General features: G+C 41.8%; 1 protein-coding gene across 1 annotated transcript in view; it reads left to right on the top strand.

Annotated features, from left to right (window-relative positions):
* LOC116852556 overlaps positions 1 to 19348 on the top strand; it is a 210463-nt gene that overhangs the window by 88303 nt on the left and 102812 nt on the right. Inside the window, exon 21 of the mRNA XM_032833053.1 lies at positions 17001 to 17033. Within this exon, the coding sequence (XP_032688944.1) occupies positions 17001 to 17033 (33 nt within the window). The remainder of the gene's footprint in view (positions 1 to 17000; positions 17034 to 19348) is intronic.

Here is a 19348-nt window from a genome sequence, read left to right as displayed (position 1 = left end):
AAAAATGAGAGAGAGAGAGAGAGAGAGAGAGAGAGAGAGAGAGAGAGAGAGAGAGAAAGAGAGAAGGGGGCACTAGTGCGACACTAAAGCTGATGACGGTGCAATCAGCACTCTACGCGTTATCTTTATCTCTAGTGAGTAATTTCCTATAAAATGCCGTCGGCTATACAGTAACGACACGTCGCTATAATATCTTTGTTTAGTTATACGCGGCGCGGCGGCAGGGTGAGCTAATTTAATAGTTATCTAATGTCTTTACCTAAGCGCGTTACGAAATTGCAGCTCCGATACGAGCCACTACCCGGATAATGCGTTAAAATCGACTGTGCGACTAATGTTAGGTTTACAGGCTGGCCGCGGGCGGTATGAAAATATCAATGGTTACGCTAGACCACTTCCCGCGATTAGCTGCTATTCGAACACCGGTAGCTCCTTGAGAAACTGATGTCGATACGAGGCTGTACTTTAATCCGGGTCACGCAGGCCCGAGGGGATGGACTAGGATTAGAGTACGTAGATCAGGAGTCGTTATCCCCGACACTGTTTGCACTTTACGTAGCCGGCAAAATGCTCCCGTCGTTGATTCGAGCGCTCGAGATCGTACGAAGGCCACACACGGAAAAATACATTCCGCATTCGAGTATATGTTGCTCACTCCAAGTATTTCGCAAGTCCATACAGGGTGTACAAAGTTGAAACACTTGGAATATTTGGTGATCATACAGGATATTGAATTCTCGACAAAACAGTCCCCGAAAAACATGAATCAGAAAATATTTCGAAACGTTTCAAAAGTTATCGCTAGGGAACGTTGAGAGATTACGTTTCCTGGCATATTCTCTTCAATCGCTCAAAAGCAAGGCTTCGATTAAAAAAATATCTTAAGATAAAAGTTGTAGAATATTACATTTTAAATTGTATGAGTATCCCAACATGGCGATTTTTGGCGTACTGTGAGCTGAGGAAATCAGAAACAAACATATACATTGAATATTTAAGAGTAAGCGTCAAATTTATTCAAAATACATTCTAGATCCTAGTAAGTTTAACATTTTAATGAAGAATATTCAATTAAAACGAAAATTCGGTTTGTTTACTCTGCATAAAGTCAAGCCAACTATTTCTTTGATAAGCTTTTATAATATTTTTGTAAAGAGAATATATTCTTTTTTTTCTCTTTTGAGTATACGATAATGAGCTTCTTTAAAATTTTTGATGTATATATCTTAAAACTATTAACAAGAAAATATCTTTTGAGCTGAACCATTATTTAAAATATACGTTACTTAAAATAACGTTTAAATAACTTAAAAGGAGGAAAGTAAACGAACGGCTTTTTTAGCAGTAGAATAATATTTTTCGGAGTACATTGCGTTATATTCGTGAATAGTAATTCGACTTTTTGTCCGAAGCAGCAAAAATAATCTCGGCTGGTTTCGCGGGGAATTACGAATGTGTTTTTTTCACGAAAACGCCCGAACTAATCCCGTCTCGCGTATAATCGCCCAAGACTGCTCGACAAATGCGGTAAAATAAGTAATACAGTGTGACGACGCGAGTGTTGCAAGCGGTACGTTCGGTTGTGCTCGTGATCTTTGAAACATATGTTTTTGGTAATCGCTGATGCGGTTATATCATCGACGGTGGGTCAGGGGGCAGGAGGCAGGAGCGAGAAGAATTGGGGGAACGTACGCGGGGCGCGAATCTATACATATTTAATGAGGCCGCGCAGTTGTAAAAAGTAGCTGGCGAATCGAGCCCCAACGGAGAACGGCGCGGAGCCACGCCGGATACTTTTATTCAAATCTCATCCGCGCGTCGCCGTGCGAAGATGCCGCGGAGATGCCAGAGAGAGAGAGAGAGAGAGAGAGAGAGAGAGAGAGAGAGAGAGAGAGAGAGAATAGGGTGTATCAAAGAAAAATACTCTCAGCACCTTTCCCGCATGCATAACCATAATCTCCGCATAATGTATATTTCAAAATCTTCCGGGCGGCATCGAGCTCATTACTATTAGATCGATATACACCCTCCGATCTCTTCTTGTTCGCGTCTTCTCGTGCCGCGAGGGTGCACGGTATCTAACACCAACGGCAATGCGTGTAACTTGCGGACGCGAATCTTTTGGCAAACAAACTCCTCTCGCTCCAGTATAATTATGCGACGAGATCTTGAAGCCCTCCAATAAATTGCAATGAATTTTCTTGTTTTTAAAATTTTCACTATTATTGGAATATTGATATTTATATATATACTAAGAAGAAAATATCTAAAAATTAATAAATATTTATTAGGTGGGTACCATTAACATATTTATTTAAATCGAAATTCTCTTCATTTAATCAAGTATTATTTACTCTGTTCCAGTAAACAACACTCGGTTTAAATGAAGAGAATTCTGATTTAAGTAAATAATATAATTAAGTAAATAATATAATTAAGTAAATATGTTAATGGCACCCATTTACTAAATATTCGTTAATTTTTAAATATCTTTTTCTCAGTGTAGTATATAAACAACGGGTAAAGATTTGCATGTTCAATATTTTTATGTAACAAAAGTAAAAAATACACGGTGGAAATGTTATAATAAAGATTACGTTAAAATTATGTTTCTTTTCACAATGTGTTTTTGTAAAGGTGAACTGCACTGAAATTGTAATATAGATTACTGTAGAAATAGTAAATTTAACGATTCTTAATATATGATATAAAAAAACGTTCGAATAATTGCAGTAATTTTGCGATGAAAAGTTAATATGCATCTTTACACAAATATATAGCGATTTCGGTTATAATTCTTATAGACCAAGATTGTAACAATTTTATTGGAAGTATTACTACAATATTCTTCCTGTGTAGGTTACAATGTGTTCTTGTATTGATACGAATTGCGTACAACGATGTGTCCCAATAGGAATATTTCGTAAAATAATGGTTCTTTCGCGTAAATTTCTTCCGCAAAGAATTAACTTCACCCGTTGTACATTTGTGAAAGTGCCGTTTATCGACCATGATGAGAATTCGCTTGAGGAGAGCCTCGAATTATTCGTAAGTCGAACCAACAGTTCATCCCGGTGACATGTTACGCACTCGAAGCCGACGATATTACGAGAGAACAAGAAAGCAACAGACGTATGTCGCTCGTATGACGCCTGTACGCCAGTTACGCACTAGCAAGCCGTGAGTCGGCACTGGTTAGGTCGAGTTGAATCGAGTTGATAAGGTTAACTAAGAGATACGGAGGCGTAGAGAGGTCAAGTGACCGCGTGGGCGGCACTACACGTCGCCGGGACATGCCATCTATTATACCATCGGTACGTACATGTGTGTAATGGTATGGGTGCAAATGCGAAGTCGATTTAATTGTTATATAAAAACACAATGTCCTAAAAAGCATCTCCGGCGTGTTACAGTTCGGATATGTCGCGATATCACGAGAAAGGGTGAGAATTATCGATTCGTAATTATCGCGATCTACACGGTGAGAACTTCATAGCGAAAATTACTATTGATTACTTCGTAATCAGAAAGTAGATCGAAATTCTACAATAACTATCTCTTTATTCCACACGTGTTACACTGAGAGAAAAAAGTATCTAAAAATAAAAAAAAACATTTATTCGGTGAATGCTAATAACGGTGAATGTTTATTTACGTCAATACACATATTTCTCCTCGTAGAAGGAAATTTTTTAAACGAAAAAATATATATTTCCTTAAAATCACGCGGGTAGCTTTTTGTGAAGACAATTGTTTATTCTATTTTGAATAAAAAATAAAATAAAAATAAAATTTACTACATCTTTAGCGGAATTGGTTACGTTTTTTATACCTTGCTGACAGTTTATTTCTGTATACTGAAAAAAATGTTTAATATTTGTAACCAAAATTACATAGAGAAATAATTACAAATTATGATCCAGAAAATTACTTTTTATTAAATTCTACTAATGTTAGTGATAATAACTCTTTATATGTATGTTACTATCACTATTTTATCATAAAAAATATAGTTGGGACCAAAAGTAATTATAATTTTAGTTAGACCAACCATTTTTTTCTCTCAGTGCACAACTGGAGACGCACTAAAATTGAGAAGAGTTCGCATGAAAAATAAAACTGTAATGTTCTCTCCGTATAATCGACGATTCGCATAGACACTTGAGATATTCGACAGTTCCAACGATCCTTCGTGGACTCGCTTGCACGATTTATTTTCTCAACTTTTCCCTTTCATTTCGTTCGGCGAATTCGTCCGATACCTCGCATCGACGCGCATTGGCGAAATACCAAGGCAAACACGAACGGTGGATCCAATGAATAATACAGATGCAGCGCAATTAGCCTTGCCGTTTTCAATTTAATCGGCGAATTACCAACCCCCTTCGGGGAACGAAGACTCGTTCTTACAAGAAAGGCTCCCATACGGCGCGCACCACTGCCTAACGGGACGAGCTGCACGGCGCAGCGGGTAGCGCTCTCCTCGCGCGCTTTGGAATCGACGTGCCGACATCCAGTGCAATTCGCGAAAGGGAGTGTAACGTCGTGCGAAGGAGAATCTCGTCGCAGAAGCCGGACGATCGGCCGTTCAGTGCGACGATCGTCAGGCTGACGATCAGCTGACGGGGCACGCCTGTCGCGCGCAAAAGGAAAAGAGAAAGAAAGAGAAGCATCAATAATGAGCGTAACGAGGTAATAACACCGTCGAAATCGCGACGCGGAATCCGACGCAGATCGCGTTTCAATTTACTCGCGCGAAGATACGTTTGAGACGGGCCGGGAGGGACGTAGGATGGGGAGGAGGGGAGAGGGGCAGGGGAGGAAAAGCTGTGGAAGCCAGTGATTTCGCCGAATGGTCATCGTCGGGTGCGCGCGGCAATCGATAAGCTCCTACGGGATAAATGATGATAAGTTTTATGCATAATTTCCGCGATATAGAGGTACCGAGAGATCATATTTGAGATTCGATAAAAATTACATGATATAATGTGGGACGAGAGAGATTCGTAGCCCGGAGCTAATCGCCCGGCGAACCGCCGCGCGCCGATTCGTATCGTGGCGTTTTTATCGGGCCCGGGCTCGAAAGACGATTACTCCGGGATCGTGTCTTTAAGACTGCGTTTGCCGACGATGCACCCCTACCTCCTCCTTCTCCTCCTTCTCCTCCTCTTCTTCCCCCTCCTCGCCCCCTCTCGCCCGGGCCTCGTCTTCGTCCACTGACAGCGATACTCGGGCCCATAACTTCTGCCATAAAAATCCTTAAACGAGATAAGAAGCTTGTTAATCGATGCACCGTGAAGGAGTAAGTGGGGCCCCCAGATGAAAACGCCACGTGAACGAACAGGGCGATGGCAACGATGACGACGATGACGTATAATCTCGCCGATTATGTGGTACGAATCGTTTTATGTGCGGTAGGGAATATCTATCGCGGACTATGTTCCGTAAGGTAGAGCGTCACGAGCATCTAATTGCGCGCTAGGGACGGCATGCGCTCTCTTTCCGCAACAGTCTCTCTTTCTCTTCACTCCCTCTCTCTCTCTCTCTCTCTCTCTCTCTCTCTCTCACTTTTCCATCTCGCTTTCGCAGTCACGAACGCGATATATATTCCTCGTTTTATCGTTTCTTTATCACTTTAACGGATCGTTACGTAGACTTATTGCTCGCGAAATGTCGCTATCCACCTGTTCTCTGCTCCTTGGAACTTGACTACTGCATTTTCTGACTCTGAATGGCTTCGTTTCATTCCATCAAGCCAGAACTTATCTGTTGATAACAATATGTTGGGGCAATGGAAAATACAGTAATGTTTTGTAGTTTAAAGTAAGAACTGCACAAAAAACAAGAGTCGCGTTCGATTGAATTAGAACTGTTAAGAGGATACCGTGTTTGAATATTTGACAGAATATTGATTTTTTCCGTAACATTCAGGACATATTGGTCACAAATAATCGCAAATAATTTTTGCACAATGAAAGTATGTGCAGAAATGAATCGGTGCATTGCTCAATATATGTCGAAAGCGATAAGAAAAATTCAAAACTGACTTCTCGAGCTGTCAGCGTAAATATTTGCCTGAGTGTTTGCAACAAAGTTCTGTAGCTTGTATTGACCGAACGTGTGTTTGCTTCGTTCAGAAAAATTTTAACGAACATTTCTGCACTTTTACAAATGAATTTAGAAACTTAACAATATATAACAAGTTTGCAAAAAATTTTTTTTACATGCATACTTATGTTTTCCGCTAAATATTCTTAGCGCACGCTTTTATACAAATTCTATATGTACAAGAAACACGAAAAGGATAGTGTGATCGTGTCAATGCGTTTTGACGATTGTCTCTGCGTTATCGAAATTTTTTGAGTTCGTCACTTTGGCATCTTCTTACACTAAGAGAAACAATATTGGGAAATAGAAAATATTTATTCGGTATGAGTACTAATAACATGTTTACTTACACTAAAATATAAAATATTTCTCAAATAAGAAAATATACATTTTCCGAAAACCTCGGCTTCTCATGACACCAACTGTTCTATTTTTCTTTTTGCATTGTTCTTTTATTTAGTTACACAGGATTGCAAATGTCTTTGTAGAATGAAAATACAAATGTTGATGCAAATGTTGTAGAAAGATATGAAATATTATATCAGAAACAAAAGAAATTTATGAGGAAATAGAACATTTTTATTTCTGATACAATTTGGTGCTTCTTCATTCATTAACACTTGTACTTTTCTAAAAGCTAAAAGCATTCGCAATTCTACGCAACCAAATAAAAAAAAAAACAATGTAAACCATGAAACTGCATTATGTCGAAATCTTCTTATACGACGTATGTCACTATATATGTTCACTCGAGTTTGAGGAAGCCGCTACGTGATCGTAAGTGAATAATCGGGAAACGGCGACTCGCAAATGAGACCGTATGATTATCTCGCGAGGAAGAGTAACGAATTTCGATCCGATGCAAATGAGCCGGTTCTGCGAGCGTATCGTAGGTCCGATAGGCAACACTCTCTCTCTCTCTCTCTCTCTCTCTCTCTCTCTCTCTCTCTCTTTCTCTCTATCTCGGCTGAGCCTTGGCCACGCGCACGTGCACGCACGTAAGAACGCACGCACGCACGCATACGCTTAGTACGCGCGTGCTGCCACTAGTAAAGCTGCGCGCGAACACACGCAGACATTTAGGCGCCACGGCTTTTCGAGCCAATAAATCCAGCGGGCCTCATTATTAAGCTTGTCTCTTTAATTGAAATCTCGTGTTTTTCCGAACGCCTTTTTGCCAGTCGCGCGACCCAGCTTTTATTTAAACCCAGCGACACCTCTCGCCGATATCTCGCCGTTGCGAGACGAAACGCTCCAGTGTCTCCCCTGTGCCTTCTTTTTGTTCTTCTTTTTCCTCTTCCTTCTCCCCCTTCCCACTTCTTACTCTACGTCTTCTTCTTCCTTTTTTTTTTCTAACATATTTTTAATGTATGCGTCTGGTTTGCGTTGTGTATCGAGATTTGTTTCTTGGCAGAATATTGCGGTCGTCTTTTCAATAACTATGCTCATGTTACGTAATCTGACGTTGTCCTAGATTTCCGTCAAAGTTGTTCCTTGTTCCTCGAGGCGAATAAGATTCAATTTGCGGATGAACGCGGCGTATTCGTGTGTTTCGTTACACCCGCGTGGCTCTCGCGGGAAGAACTCGACGAACGAAATCAAATGAAACGCGGCCGAGTGACTCGGTGGGGATAAGTGGAAACTATTACAAGTGTGACGTTTGGAATTTAATATTGGAAGCTTGTAATATACGGCCGCGTAGCCCCGAGAATCGATCAGACGTTAACAGGTTGAGCCTTTTACGACTCGACGCGACAACACAACGCGTCGCGCTATTATTTGCGCGACGGCTGGCTTGCCCCTTCCATTACCAAAATGCTGAAATGATCCGCGAGAGAGCGCTGCTGTGTAGCGCGTGATAGAGTTACTCTAATCAGAGTTTGACCATAGGGAGTAACTTTTGATTGGTCCGCTATGTTTCGTGAAATCCTACACAATATTCAATCACAGTACGCCTATGGCAGTAGGTTAGGTTAGGTTAAAAGATAAACAAAAAGAGAGATTGAAAATATGTCTCTCTTTCCCGCAGAATTTTGACGAAACCGCAGTCGTGACCAAACTCTGATTAGAGTAACTTTAGCGCATAATAGTATCCCTAGAAGATAGAGGCCGGTATTCATAGTCGGATTTTATATTTAAGACCGTCTTAAGTTTATCTTCAGATGATGTACGGATCATTTCATTGTCTACGGAGTATCCGAAGACGAACTTACGACAGTCTTAAATATAAAACCCGACTATGAATACCGGCCAGAGTCTAGCCACTTGTCCCTCAAAGTAGCGTGTTTATATGGTGAGGATGACTCGTGTCGGCGAAGTTTGTTACAAGTGTCAAGTAGAACGTACTCCAAGTTACTTTTTTCATCATTTTATACCATGATTAAAATAAACTTTTGAAGTTCCTATTATCACGTACGTTGAGGAACATAAGAATCCTTTTCCAAAGGAGTGAAATCCGTACGTGAGTTACTTTGTAACTTTACAATGACAACACGACATAATATAAAACTACTGTGATTTGTTCTGCCATTTTGAAAAGCCTGTGAGCCAAATCAATGAAAAAAATCCGAAGAATAACCTTGATAAATTTGCGAATATATGAAGTCATGAAATATTTAAAACAAGTAACGTTTACTCAAATGCAGTATATATTTTGCTATATGTATTATAAAATAGTAAAATCGAAAAGAATTTGTATAAAAAAAAACTATAATATTTTCCCTGTGTAATGGATTTTGATAGGAATTAAAGTAAAAGCGCGAGATGTAAATATTGCTTCTTTATTATACTCTCTCATCAAATATAGATAAGAGTATTTTCATGAATTTTTTTTGTGGCGATGAGAGAAGAATTTAATAAATATTATCAAAATTTGGTTACTATTACTAAATGGTAGACGTAAATATAGCGGGCCAAAGCTATGGCAATACTTATTAATTAATTTAGTTCTGTAAAATAAATTATTTATTTGACAGAAGTAAAATTTATTTGCTTCCAGAATATATTTGGTAAATAAAACTTATTGAATAGTTGAGCAAAATAAGCGATTTTGTAATAGTTACAAAATGTTTGGTAGGTTCAACCAACCATCTGTAATAATAGATATTGAAACGATGTAATAGCTGCAAATGAATGAATTTTTCGTTGTGCTGCAACAAAACATACTTATACTGGTAACAAGATAGAACTCGTACCTACTGAATTTTTTATTGGATATAACATGGATATATCTTTTATTGGATATTACATGGGATATAAGAATTTCATAACAATTATCAAATATCTGTTCATAATTATATTTCATATTAAATATTTAATATTAAGTAACTGTTACTAAATTATTTAATTGATGTTACTGTGAATGTAATTACGTCATACTCCCGATCTATTAAATATTTGGTAATTATTATCATATTTAGTATTAGTTACTAAGGATTCAACGAATTTCTGTAACTAAATGCAGTTTGTTATAGTTACCAGTCTTTTCTCTCAGTGTGATGTTTCATATGTCGTCACATTTCGGGTCCCATCATAACAGACAGATTGCCGCGCGGATTCGTGAATAATAGCTCGCAATTGTGGCGATTGCGTTGCGACTTCTAACTTCCTCCGAGAAAAACGTGTCCAAACCGTTTCGCAAAGTGTAAGTGTATGTACATGTTGTTGACAAGGTCGCGCGACTTGGTAGCAACGCGCTGCCTTCGTTATCTTCTTCCACCACCCTCGCGCGAGCTCGACAATAAACGTGCGAGCCGTTAACAAGGTATAAATCTTGTCGCGTTACGATGTAAGTCGGCGATTTCTATTGCGCCGCGCACGCGGAGCGGCCTGCGCGGGGAATATTGCCATTACGCGCCGTAAGTGCGGTATTTATATTACTTGATGTTACTTATCTCGACGTAGAGCGCGAGCCGAGACTGCCCGGCTCGCGTAACAGCGGTGTAACGCGACTACAACGGGCAACGAGAAGGGCGGCAAGGCGAAAACAGGACGCGGAATAATTCTAGCTTGTACGGAATCGTGCGTTACGATCGGGATATTTTCATAATTATCGCCGCGGACGCAAAAAAGTGCGCTCACGAGAGAGGCGTGTATCCCAAATTAGGCGTTACACGCGACGTAAAACGCGCGTTACAAGCGCGGCCAACGGGTCCAACGGGTCGCTTTGCGCTCGAGAGCGTGCCCTTTTTTTGCGCGCGCTCGCGCGCAGCGTTACCGGGCGTGCGCGCTATTGCGCCGCGTTAATTGTAAGTTCGGAACATATCTCGCGTCGCTAAGAAACACATTCCGGTTTTCGTCCAAGAGAGAGAGAGGACGAAAGGGAGGATCATGGTGGAGGAGAACTCCCCGCGATGGTACTGGCGGGACTTTTTCTCCCGTTCCGCTCATCGTCGTCGTCGTCGTCGTCGTCGTCGTTGTCATCGTCGTCGTCGTCGTCGTCGTTGTCGTTGTCGTTGTCGTCTTCCTCTTCTCGTCCGCGCCCGACGCAGTGCGCGCGAGTGCAGGGTGCGGTGCAGCGCGCGCGGCAACGGGCCGCCGTTGCCGATGTCGCTCTTGCTGTTGCTGTTGCTGCTGTACTGGTTCTCTCTCGTTCCTCTGTATATCCCAAGGCAAGAATGTTCCCGTGTTGGTTCGATTAATCAGTCGTTTTTCGTGTCCCCGCTCTGGGCCAATAGAGGGAGAAAAACTTAACGTATGTGATAATGCGCCAGCTATGCTCCCGGCTCTCTCTCCCCTCCCCCCTCTCCTCTCTCTCTTTCTCACTCTCTCTCTCTCTCTCTCTCTCTCTCGTCCTCCTCTCTCTCTCTTTCAGTTCTGCTGCTGGAACGTAGGTCGTGCCTGCATATAGGTATACCGAAACGAGTCGAGAGACGACGGTGCACTGACCGGCACTCCGCGCCGCGTCGCGTCGCGCCGCGCTGCGCTGCGCTACGTTGCGCTGCGCCGCACCGGGGTGCTGTCCCACGAGGGACTCAAACTTTTTTCCCGACAACAGCTCCGAGGATACGTAACCACCGTTCGGAACTCGATTTGCTCGTAAGACAAAACGTACTCATCACGAGCCAAACTTCCACTCCAGTTCCCGGGTATATACCGATATCCGGCGGAGATCATCGAGGGGCGACGGGCACGATCGGTAGTCGCTCGTATCGTCGAGTTTCTCAAGCGACTGCTGCTTCCGTAAGCTCTGACGCTATGCGGGAAGCGCGACGGGAATTTTTTATGGACGCGCGAATTATGCGAGTCGCACCGTCTTGCCGTTGGCGCGACGGCGATCGTAATTCGAACGGCACTTCCTACGCGCTTAGCACGGTGAAATAGCGCCGCGATATTTCACGACTCGACGCTAGCCTCGGCCGTGAGCTTTTCAACGCTGATCCGAATTAAAGTTCCATCAAGCGTGACTTACGACGTCCACGAAGGTAGCACCGATGTTCGCGAGAGAGAGAGAGAGAGAGAGAGAGAGAGAGAGAAAAGGAAGTTTCTCTGTGCTCCAGTTCCGTGTTCCTACGAAAATGGCACTTGCTACAGTGTCGCTGCCCGATGACGTCACGCTCACCACCCTTCAGGTTGTGTGCGAGCTCAGCGAAACGAGAATTTAAAGTTTCATCAAAAGGTACATTAAATCATCCGCTCAAAACGACGAACACGTTAAGCGTGAAAATTAGCGATAAAAATTAGCAATATGCTGATATTTCTATTTTCCGTATAAAGACGTACTATATATACATACATACGACATATAATACGATACAGTTAAATAACAATATATTTTTGCTTTAACATCACGTTTTTATAGTTTATTTATTTTATTTTATATTATAGCTTCTCATTAGCTTTCAAACTTGTATCTCTGAATTACAGTGAAATTTTTCACGCATCATTTTGAATACTTAAAATGCGTATATACAAAAATTAGGATTTGCTATGTTTTAATTGCCTTTCCTTTTACTAAAGATAATGACATCATAAATTTTCATAACAGCACGGTTTAAAATACTTTCAAGTAGCAGGATGACGTCAAATGGTATAGATAACATATTAATGCTGTACTATTGATGTCAGAGACATCATTAATACACCATTGAAACATCATTGGACGTCATCATGTTTGCTGGGTTTACGTTTCGAGGTGGAATAATTTCTGAGCCAGAGCACCATTGCTCATGATCACTTTCAGAGATGCAGTACAGATCGATCTCTAATTTTTCCCAAATTTTTCCATTATCCCCGAGATGCGGGCAGTGCCGCTCTAAACAGCTTTGATTATTCGCACGAGACGTGTTGTGTCGGAGCCGAGGCTCATTCTTTGTCGGCGAGAACTAGCGTTCTTCCGAGTTCGCCCGCGCGATCAGAAAGCGGCCCATCGCATCGCCGGGATAGACATTTCGCGCAGCCGGTGTATCCAAAGTTTAACTTTACACCGGGGGTGGCAGAGGGAGCGAGCGCCGTTCGACGTGATCGCACCACGTGTGAGTCTGCCCCCGGTCCACGTATTATGACTACTTGTAGAGCACGTTTGCGGTCCCTCGTTGCGAGCCGGAACGCGCGGAAGCTGTGCTGGCTTCCCCGCTCTCGCTTCTCGTCGACCTTAGCGACACATGGCGCGGGAGGACGAGCTCTCTTTCTCTCTCTCTCTCTCTCTCCGCCGAAATCTTTCGAACTCGTTCGTCCTGAACCGCACGTCCCGTCTCGCGAAATACGGGAGGAACAGCCGCGAAAATGCCTTTTCTAATAACGCACGTGAAGGGGACGCGACGCGCGTGGAAAAGTTTGTTGTAACACGCGCGCTCATGTGTTTCCGCTCCACCGGAATGTTAGACTGTCGTAAAATCGCCGCAGAGAGACTCGGGCCCGGTGATCTTCCTCGTATCATCGTCTCGGTTGTTTTACAATCCGAGGAATTTGCAGAGAGCGACGTCAGCTGGCGCAAATTTGAGTCTCTAAGGCTCGTATTAATAGCCATCGCTTGAAACTTACTTTAGGTGAAATACTCGGATCTGAATTTGGAGTTAGATATGAATTTTTAGAGTTGGAGCTGAATCACTCGATAACAAGTGTTGCATATATTGTCTGTTTCAAGTAAAAAACTCGGATGTAATTCTAAATTCGTGTCTGAGAGTCTCGCATGGAACAAGTTTCAAGTGACTGTTAATACGGGTTTAAAACGGCTGATAATTGCTCGTCTGCGCAATCAGCGACGAAACTTCTTCCCAAGTGGACGACTATTGCGAGGTGTCGCCGCGTGTCGTTTGCGTTCCGCGCGCGGACGTTTAGAGAGAGACAGAGAGAGAGAGAAAGAGAGAGAGCGTGTGTTTGAGCCAATAAAATCTGAACACCTGGAAGGTTTCATCGGCCATGTTACACGCAAATCTCGAGACGCACCCTTTAATTTGCTGCACGCGATGACGAGGATAAGCGGGATTGACTGTAATGGCCGTTAACTTACTGTTAGGTAGCTTTAAGTATACGCGCTTTCCACTGTGTGCTTAAGTAACGCAGCCGTCAATTACAATATGTCAAGGGCGACGTGGCTCTATCGTAATCTCCACGACGTTGCGTAATCGACGAATTAAAAATTAGTACGATTAACATAGAAGTTTATAGCTAGGTATCTAGTCGGTCAGATCGATTAATCAGTATTCGTACTCACACCGAGAAGTCCATAATTACGACATTACTACCGCCTTAGCTTTTCGTAAACAGCACGTGCATATGATTCACGGTACACTGATCGTACCGCGTATACATGGAGAATATTATAGTTCTTCTCATGTATGTAAATTCTCCTTAATTTTATTATGTTTTTAGCTGTGCTGAAATAGACTGTCAATAAAGTCTATCTTGTTAAGGAACATAGTAAACTAGCTTATATTACCTGGCATTCCCAGGGTTATTACAAAATGTCAAATCAGGGGGAGGGAATGAATTATCTAAGTTTCATGTCTTTTTTCCCGCTAGGCTCTAAAAAATAATTATGCAAAGTCTGATCGAGATCAATCAAAGCGTTTAGGAATCTGTAAGGAAATAGATATATTATATTTTATATTTATATAGATTTCACTAAAATTCTACTATGTTTCAATAGAAACATAGTACAATTTTTTACTAGTAACATGTTTTATTATGGTGGTCGTATTGTGAAATGAGTTTCGCGAGAATTTGATGAACTTTATACTATAGTGAGATATTATCTAACTACTCATGTAATTAGGAAAAAATTGACCATTCGAAAGCAGAGATATTTGCAACTAAATTTTTTTTATGTGTTCCTTGAGGCTATTTTTAAAAAAATTTCCATTTTTAATATTTTCTCAAGTCTCTACACACATATGGAAGTTTTTGATGAAGAATCACTATATTAGAAACCAATGTACATAATTTTATACAAATTTCAGAATTATTGGACATTTTGTTTTTAAGATATAAAAATAGAAAGTTCATGATTGACAGATTAATACTCGAAATATATTTAAGTACTTATATGTATATCTCTTTTTATTATCTATACATCTTTATTAGATAAACTGATGCATCGGCATTCATCAGAAAAATGAAAAATAGTAATTTTTCTTATGTTTACAATATACATTTATCTCAATTTTATTTCAATGTATATATTTTTCTCTCTCTCTCTTAATTTTGTTTCAAATCAATAGATATTCAGATAGTGAAATACATGTATAGAAGCATAATCTTGTTTGACAAATAGTGAATTCATCAGGTAAATTCCTAAAATATAAATAGCACACATGAAAAATGAAAAGATAGTCGTTGACTGCAGAATGTCAGTGTCTCTCGCTTACGAAATCTCATAATAATTTCTACTATAGAACTCTCTCTCTTTCTCTTCGTGTACAGTAGGCGCGTTTATGAAATTTAAATTCTAATAAAATTATGACGTTCCCCTCCCCCCTTCCGCGCGTTTGACACGGACCCCCTTAGCATCGGCTTCCACGTCCGCGTGCCATCGCGATAGCGCGCGCGGAAGAACGGCGCGCGGGTGGAGGCAGGGTGGCAGAGAAGTGAAGGAGCGATTTGGTGACATCAAAGTTTAATAAGCGCCATAAGCCGATCCAACCTGCGGTACGCGGCTAAAACTCGTCGGGCAATAAAAGCAGTAATAAAGCGTTCGGCCTTTCTCACGTACCGCGGGTGGAAGAAGGAGCGTGAGGGTGAGAAGGAGAGAGGGAGAGGCGCGGCGAGCTTAGCACACACTCGCTCGCTCGCTCGCTCGCACGGTGGTTAGCCAAAAGGTTAGAAGGGCGGGAACGCATTAGCGGTGGAAGGTGGCGCGCTCATAGAGACGTCCGGCCGCCCAATTACTCCCGCATTAAATCAATGTTCCTCTACCCCGCCGACCATTCCGCCGTCCCGGTAATAAACCGTTAGCCAACATATCTGCACGACTTACGGCTCATCCCTCGTGTCGCTCACCCTCGCCTCTTGCTTGGCCGGGGAGGTCGCAGGAATGCGCGTTCTGTCGTAATATTTGGCTTTAAATCATGTCGCGCTGACAGGCCCCGCTTTCTCGCGTCTTCTGATTCATCCCGCGGCACCGCCGTCGCGAATTTCGTGTTAGGATGTCGCTCCTTCTGGCTCTCGGAGGTCTCGTGACCCTCTCTAACGTGACCTCCCTAAACGGCTCCTCGTGAGACACCGGTAGCGGAAGCATTCGGCCGCGCCCGATCGTGACGGAAATAATCCGGCTCTCTCTTTATGGTTCGAGTCGGCCTGTCTGTCATTTATAGATTCGTCTTTCGGCGGATTTACGATTCGGCGGAGGCGGAATGGAAGAGGGGCGAGCGTATATGCGGCTACCATTCAACCGCGAGATTAGGTTCGCGCGCAATTTACGACGGCGATCTTGCTGCTCTAGCCGAGATTTCATATAAAAGCTTTTTCCTGTAAGCTGCGATACGGGATTTCAACTTTGGGGGTCGCGCGCGAAGAGGGGCAGTGTGCCGATCGCGCACCGCGACGAATTAGAAATACCTATACAAGTATCGACTTCGTAGGTCGGCCCGGAGAACGACGTCGTGGCCGTTTCGCCGTGATCAGCGTTTCACTTTAAAGCCCTGATCACGCGATCACTTGTATCAGTCAGATTCGTTATTTAAGGCCGTGTTAGTAATTGTCACTTATCTCACGTGAGACATTCAGATTTTTACTCAGAGTTAGGTCCAAATCTTTCAATAGAATTGTATGATGCATATGACGTTCTATGTGTAGCTGCGATTCAATTGGAAAACTTTCATCTAACTCTGAACTGAAATCTGTCTAATCTGTGAAATTTATCTTACTTAAAAGAAGTTTCAAGTAACGACTATTAATACGGGCCCTACAATCAAAATCGTTACTTGAAACTAGTTCCACGTAAAATGCTCAGATCTAAATTTAAACTTTTATCAATAATTGTTACTTGAAAAAAAAACACCTCAAATGAGAAATAATTTTTCAATTTAAAATTATATGTAAGTTTTTCAATTAAATCATTATTACAAATACTGAATATATTGTATAATTCTAATAAAATACTTAAATTTGATTCTTTAAATTCAGATCTGAGTATCTCAGATCGTGAGAATTAGGCATAAAGGTACAAACTTGCATCAATAATTTTTGTCGGCTCATAACTCAGCTTCAAAGTGTTCAATTTCAATTTTTAATTTCTTTAATATAAGAAAAAAAGATTAAAAACTTGACGCGCGATGTTGATAAGCCGATAAGGAAATAAAATCTGGGTGTTTCATTCGCGAGACAAGTTTAAAGTAACGACTATTTAAGTCTGACGTATCAATCAGTGCGAGAAGTTGTATGACAAAAATACTATCATATCCTGCCTGAGTCATATTATCTGTCGTATTAAAGAAAATCTTCTGTGCTTACAGGTATCGAGATGACGCGCTCTGCTGGACAGACAGGTAAGAAATCCACCACACTCGTACCGATCTGTTCTTATCTATACGCACTTATATAAATCGCGTGCGAACGGGAAACTTACCGAGGTTCTCTAACGCTGTACTCGCCGATGAAACGATGGACGGCATGCGTCCGAAGCGCGAGCGAAATCGATCGGGCTAATAACAATAAAAAAACGAAAAGAAACGAGCTAAGGATATATATATATATATATATATATATATATATATATATACATACATACGCACACACATATAAGGGATCCGCTGGCGAGGTGATTGATACAGAGAGATCGACGTCGCGACGCAATTCCATTGTTCAAAGTGAGCGCGCTGCGGCGCGCACGCAGAAGCAACGAGCGAAGCATCGGGGTCTGGCACGAGGTTCTTACCCACGGATATAAATCAACTCTCGAGTGACGAACGAACAGAGTCGGCACGAAGCCGTTTCACGGACCACCGTACGCATACATGCGTGTGTGTGTGTATGTGCGTGTGTACGCTGGCTAACGAAAACGACGACTTTCGAACGCTGCATTTTGTTGCTTGTCGCGTTCTTCAAACAACGAACTTTCCATGTTTTCGCCAAACAAAATAATGTGATTCGTTGGAAAAAAGGGGCAGTTCCAAGGAAATGCACCTCTGTGCCACGGCAACGGCTGTAATCGATAGAAACGCGCGGTGCAAATGTAATTAAAGCGACCAGAGCGGTGCAGCATACGACGGGGTATTTACGGTGATCCGTGTGATTTATTCGAAAGCGATATACGAGAACGAACTATTATGCATAATCACGGTGCGCGAAGGAAAGTATAATTAATGACGGCGGTGCGCGGGCCGAACGCGCGCTGTACTCGTGTATCGCGCTGTAATTAGCTATAAGCGATTTCACGCTAATTGCAAACAACAGAACGCGATTAATAATACGCGCGACATTATCGGCCTCCGCTCCTACCCGCGCTCGTGTATCCCTCTCTGTCGTTCGCGAATTTGCAAGATGCCGCTCGTAATCGTCCCCCGGTGAAAAATATCGCGTCACGTTATTTGGTTACGTCGAAATTAATGGAACGTCTCGCTGACGCGTCGCGCATCGTTGATGATACACACGAGTTTTCTTCTCTTTTCTGCAAAACAGCGCCGTGATCTCTTCCGCGACGTGCATTCCGCGGAAAATGTATTCATTGGCGAACGCAAACAGCCGATAAATACCTTAAGGAGATTATGAAGTAGCGACGATTTAAGAAGCCGCGTTGTTTTCGCGTTTTATACGGGCGCAAATTATATTAAAAAGGGATCATTAAGTGGGGGTGATTCATCAACGAGAAAAGAAGCACTATGATCGAAAGAAAACGAGAAGAAGAAGAAAAATGCGCAAGGGTTATCCGCTCAAAACTCGTTCGGGTTGATAATTATTGAAGTATCGATTAAATGCTCCGTTCGCCTTGATTGATCAGCATTTATATCGCGGTTACATCCACCTCACCGGTTCCCTACAATTTCCAACCAGGTGCCCCCCATCCTCCGTGCAGAGTCCGTCGCGCACTTTTGAGACATAATGTGCCTGTTTTCGTTCCCGTTAATAGCCCCCATTAAGAGCAACGAGAGAAACGCTAATTATATTATTCATAGCCTAGTAGAAATGTGTGCAGCTTCCACAGACATCCGATCAGTTGTTGTCTACTGTTAACGCGTTCTAGTAGCAGTCTAGTGTTTCTGCATTACTTGTAAAAATACTGCATAGAAACTGGACAAAAGCTTGAAGGAGTTTTATTCAGTGGTTGAAGCAGTGTACTCTGTACAATATGTATTCCAGAATGTAATATCAGCAATGTTAGTTCATTTTAATAATATGCACATGTTACAATTGAAAACATGTATCTATATTGCCAAAAAGAGCTTGAAATTGCGTGAACAATGAGTAGAAAAGCGCAGAACAATGAAAAGAAAATTGGAGTAAATATTTAACAATATTAAGTTCTGTGACAGAGATGACAATCTAGGTTAATAATGAAAATGAGCAAAAGACAAATAGGATATATGTTAATAATGCAGAACCTCATGTGAGAACACATCAAATTATTCTGATATGATAATGATACAAATAAAAACTGACATGATAACTCAAACTCAGAATGAAGAAGAACCTGATGAAATACGTAGTAACTACAAGAATAGATGAAAGGACATGAGTAGTTGCGAAAGATGTCATGTAAAAGACGGAAGACATGAAAATATATATTAATTATGCACCAAAGATTTCTTCCACGCTATGACTCTCATTAGCATTAGATCTTTTCAATTAGAGAAACATTAGTTGA

This window comes from Odontomachus brunneus, unplaced genomic scaffold (genome assembly GCF_010583005.1).
Source record: "Odontomachus brunneus isolate Ranch 3 - 2012 unplaced genomic scaffold, Obru_v1 Obru_scaffold_234, whole genome shotgun sequence".
Taxonomy (NCBI): Eukaryota; Metazoa; Arthropoda; class Insecta; order Hymenoptera; family Formicidae; genus Odontomachus; species Odontomachus brunneus.
Note: the sequence above shows the minus strand (reverse complement) of the source record. Positions and strands in the feature narration are given on the sequence as shown.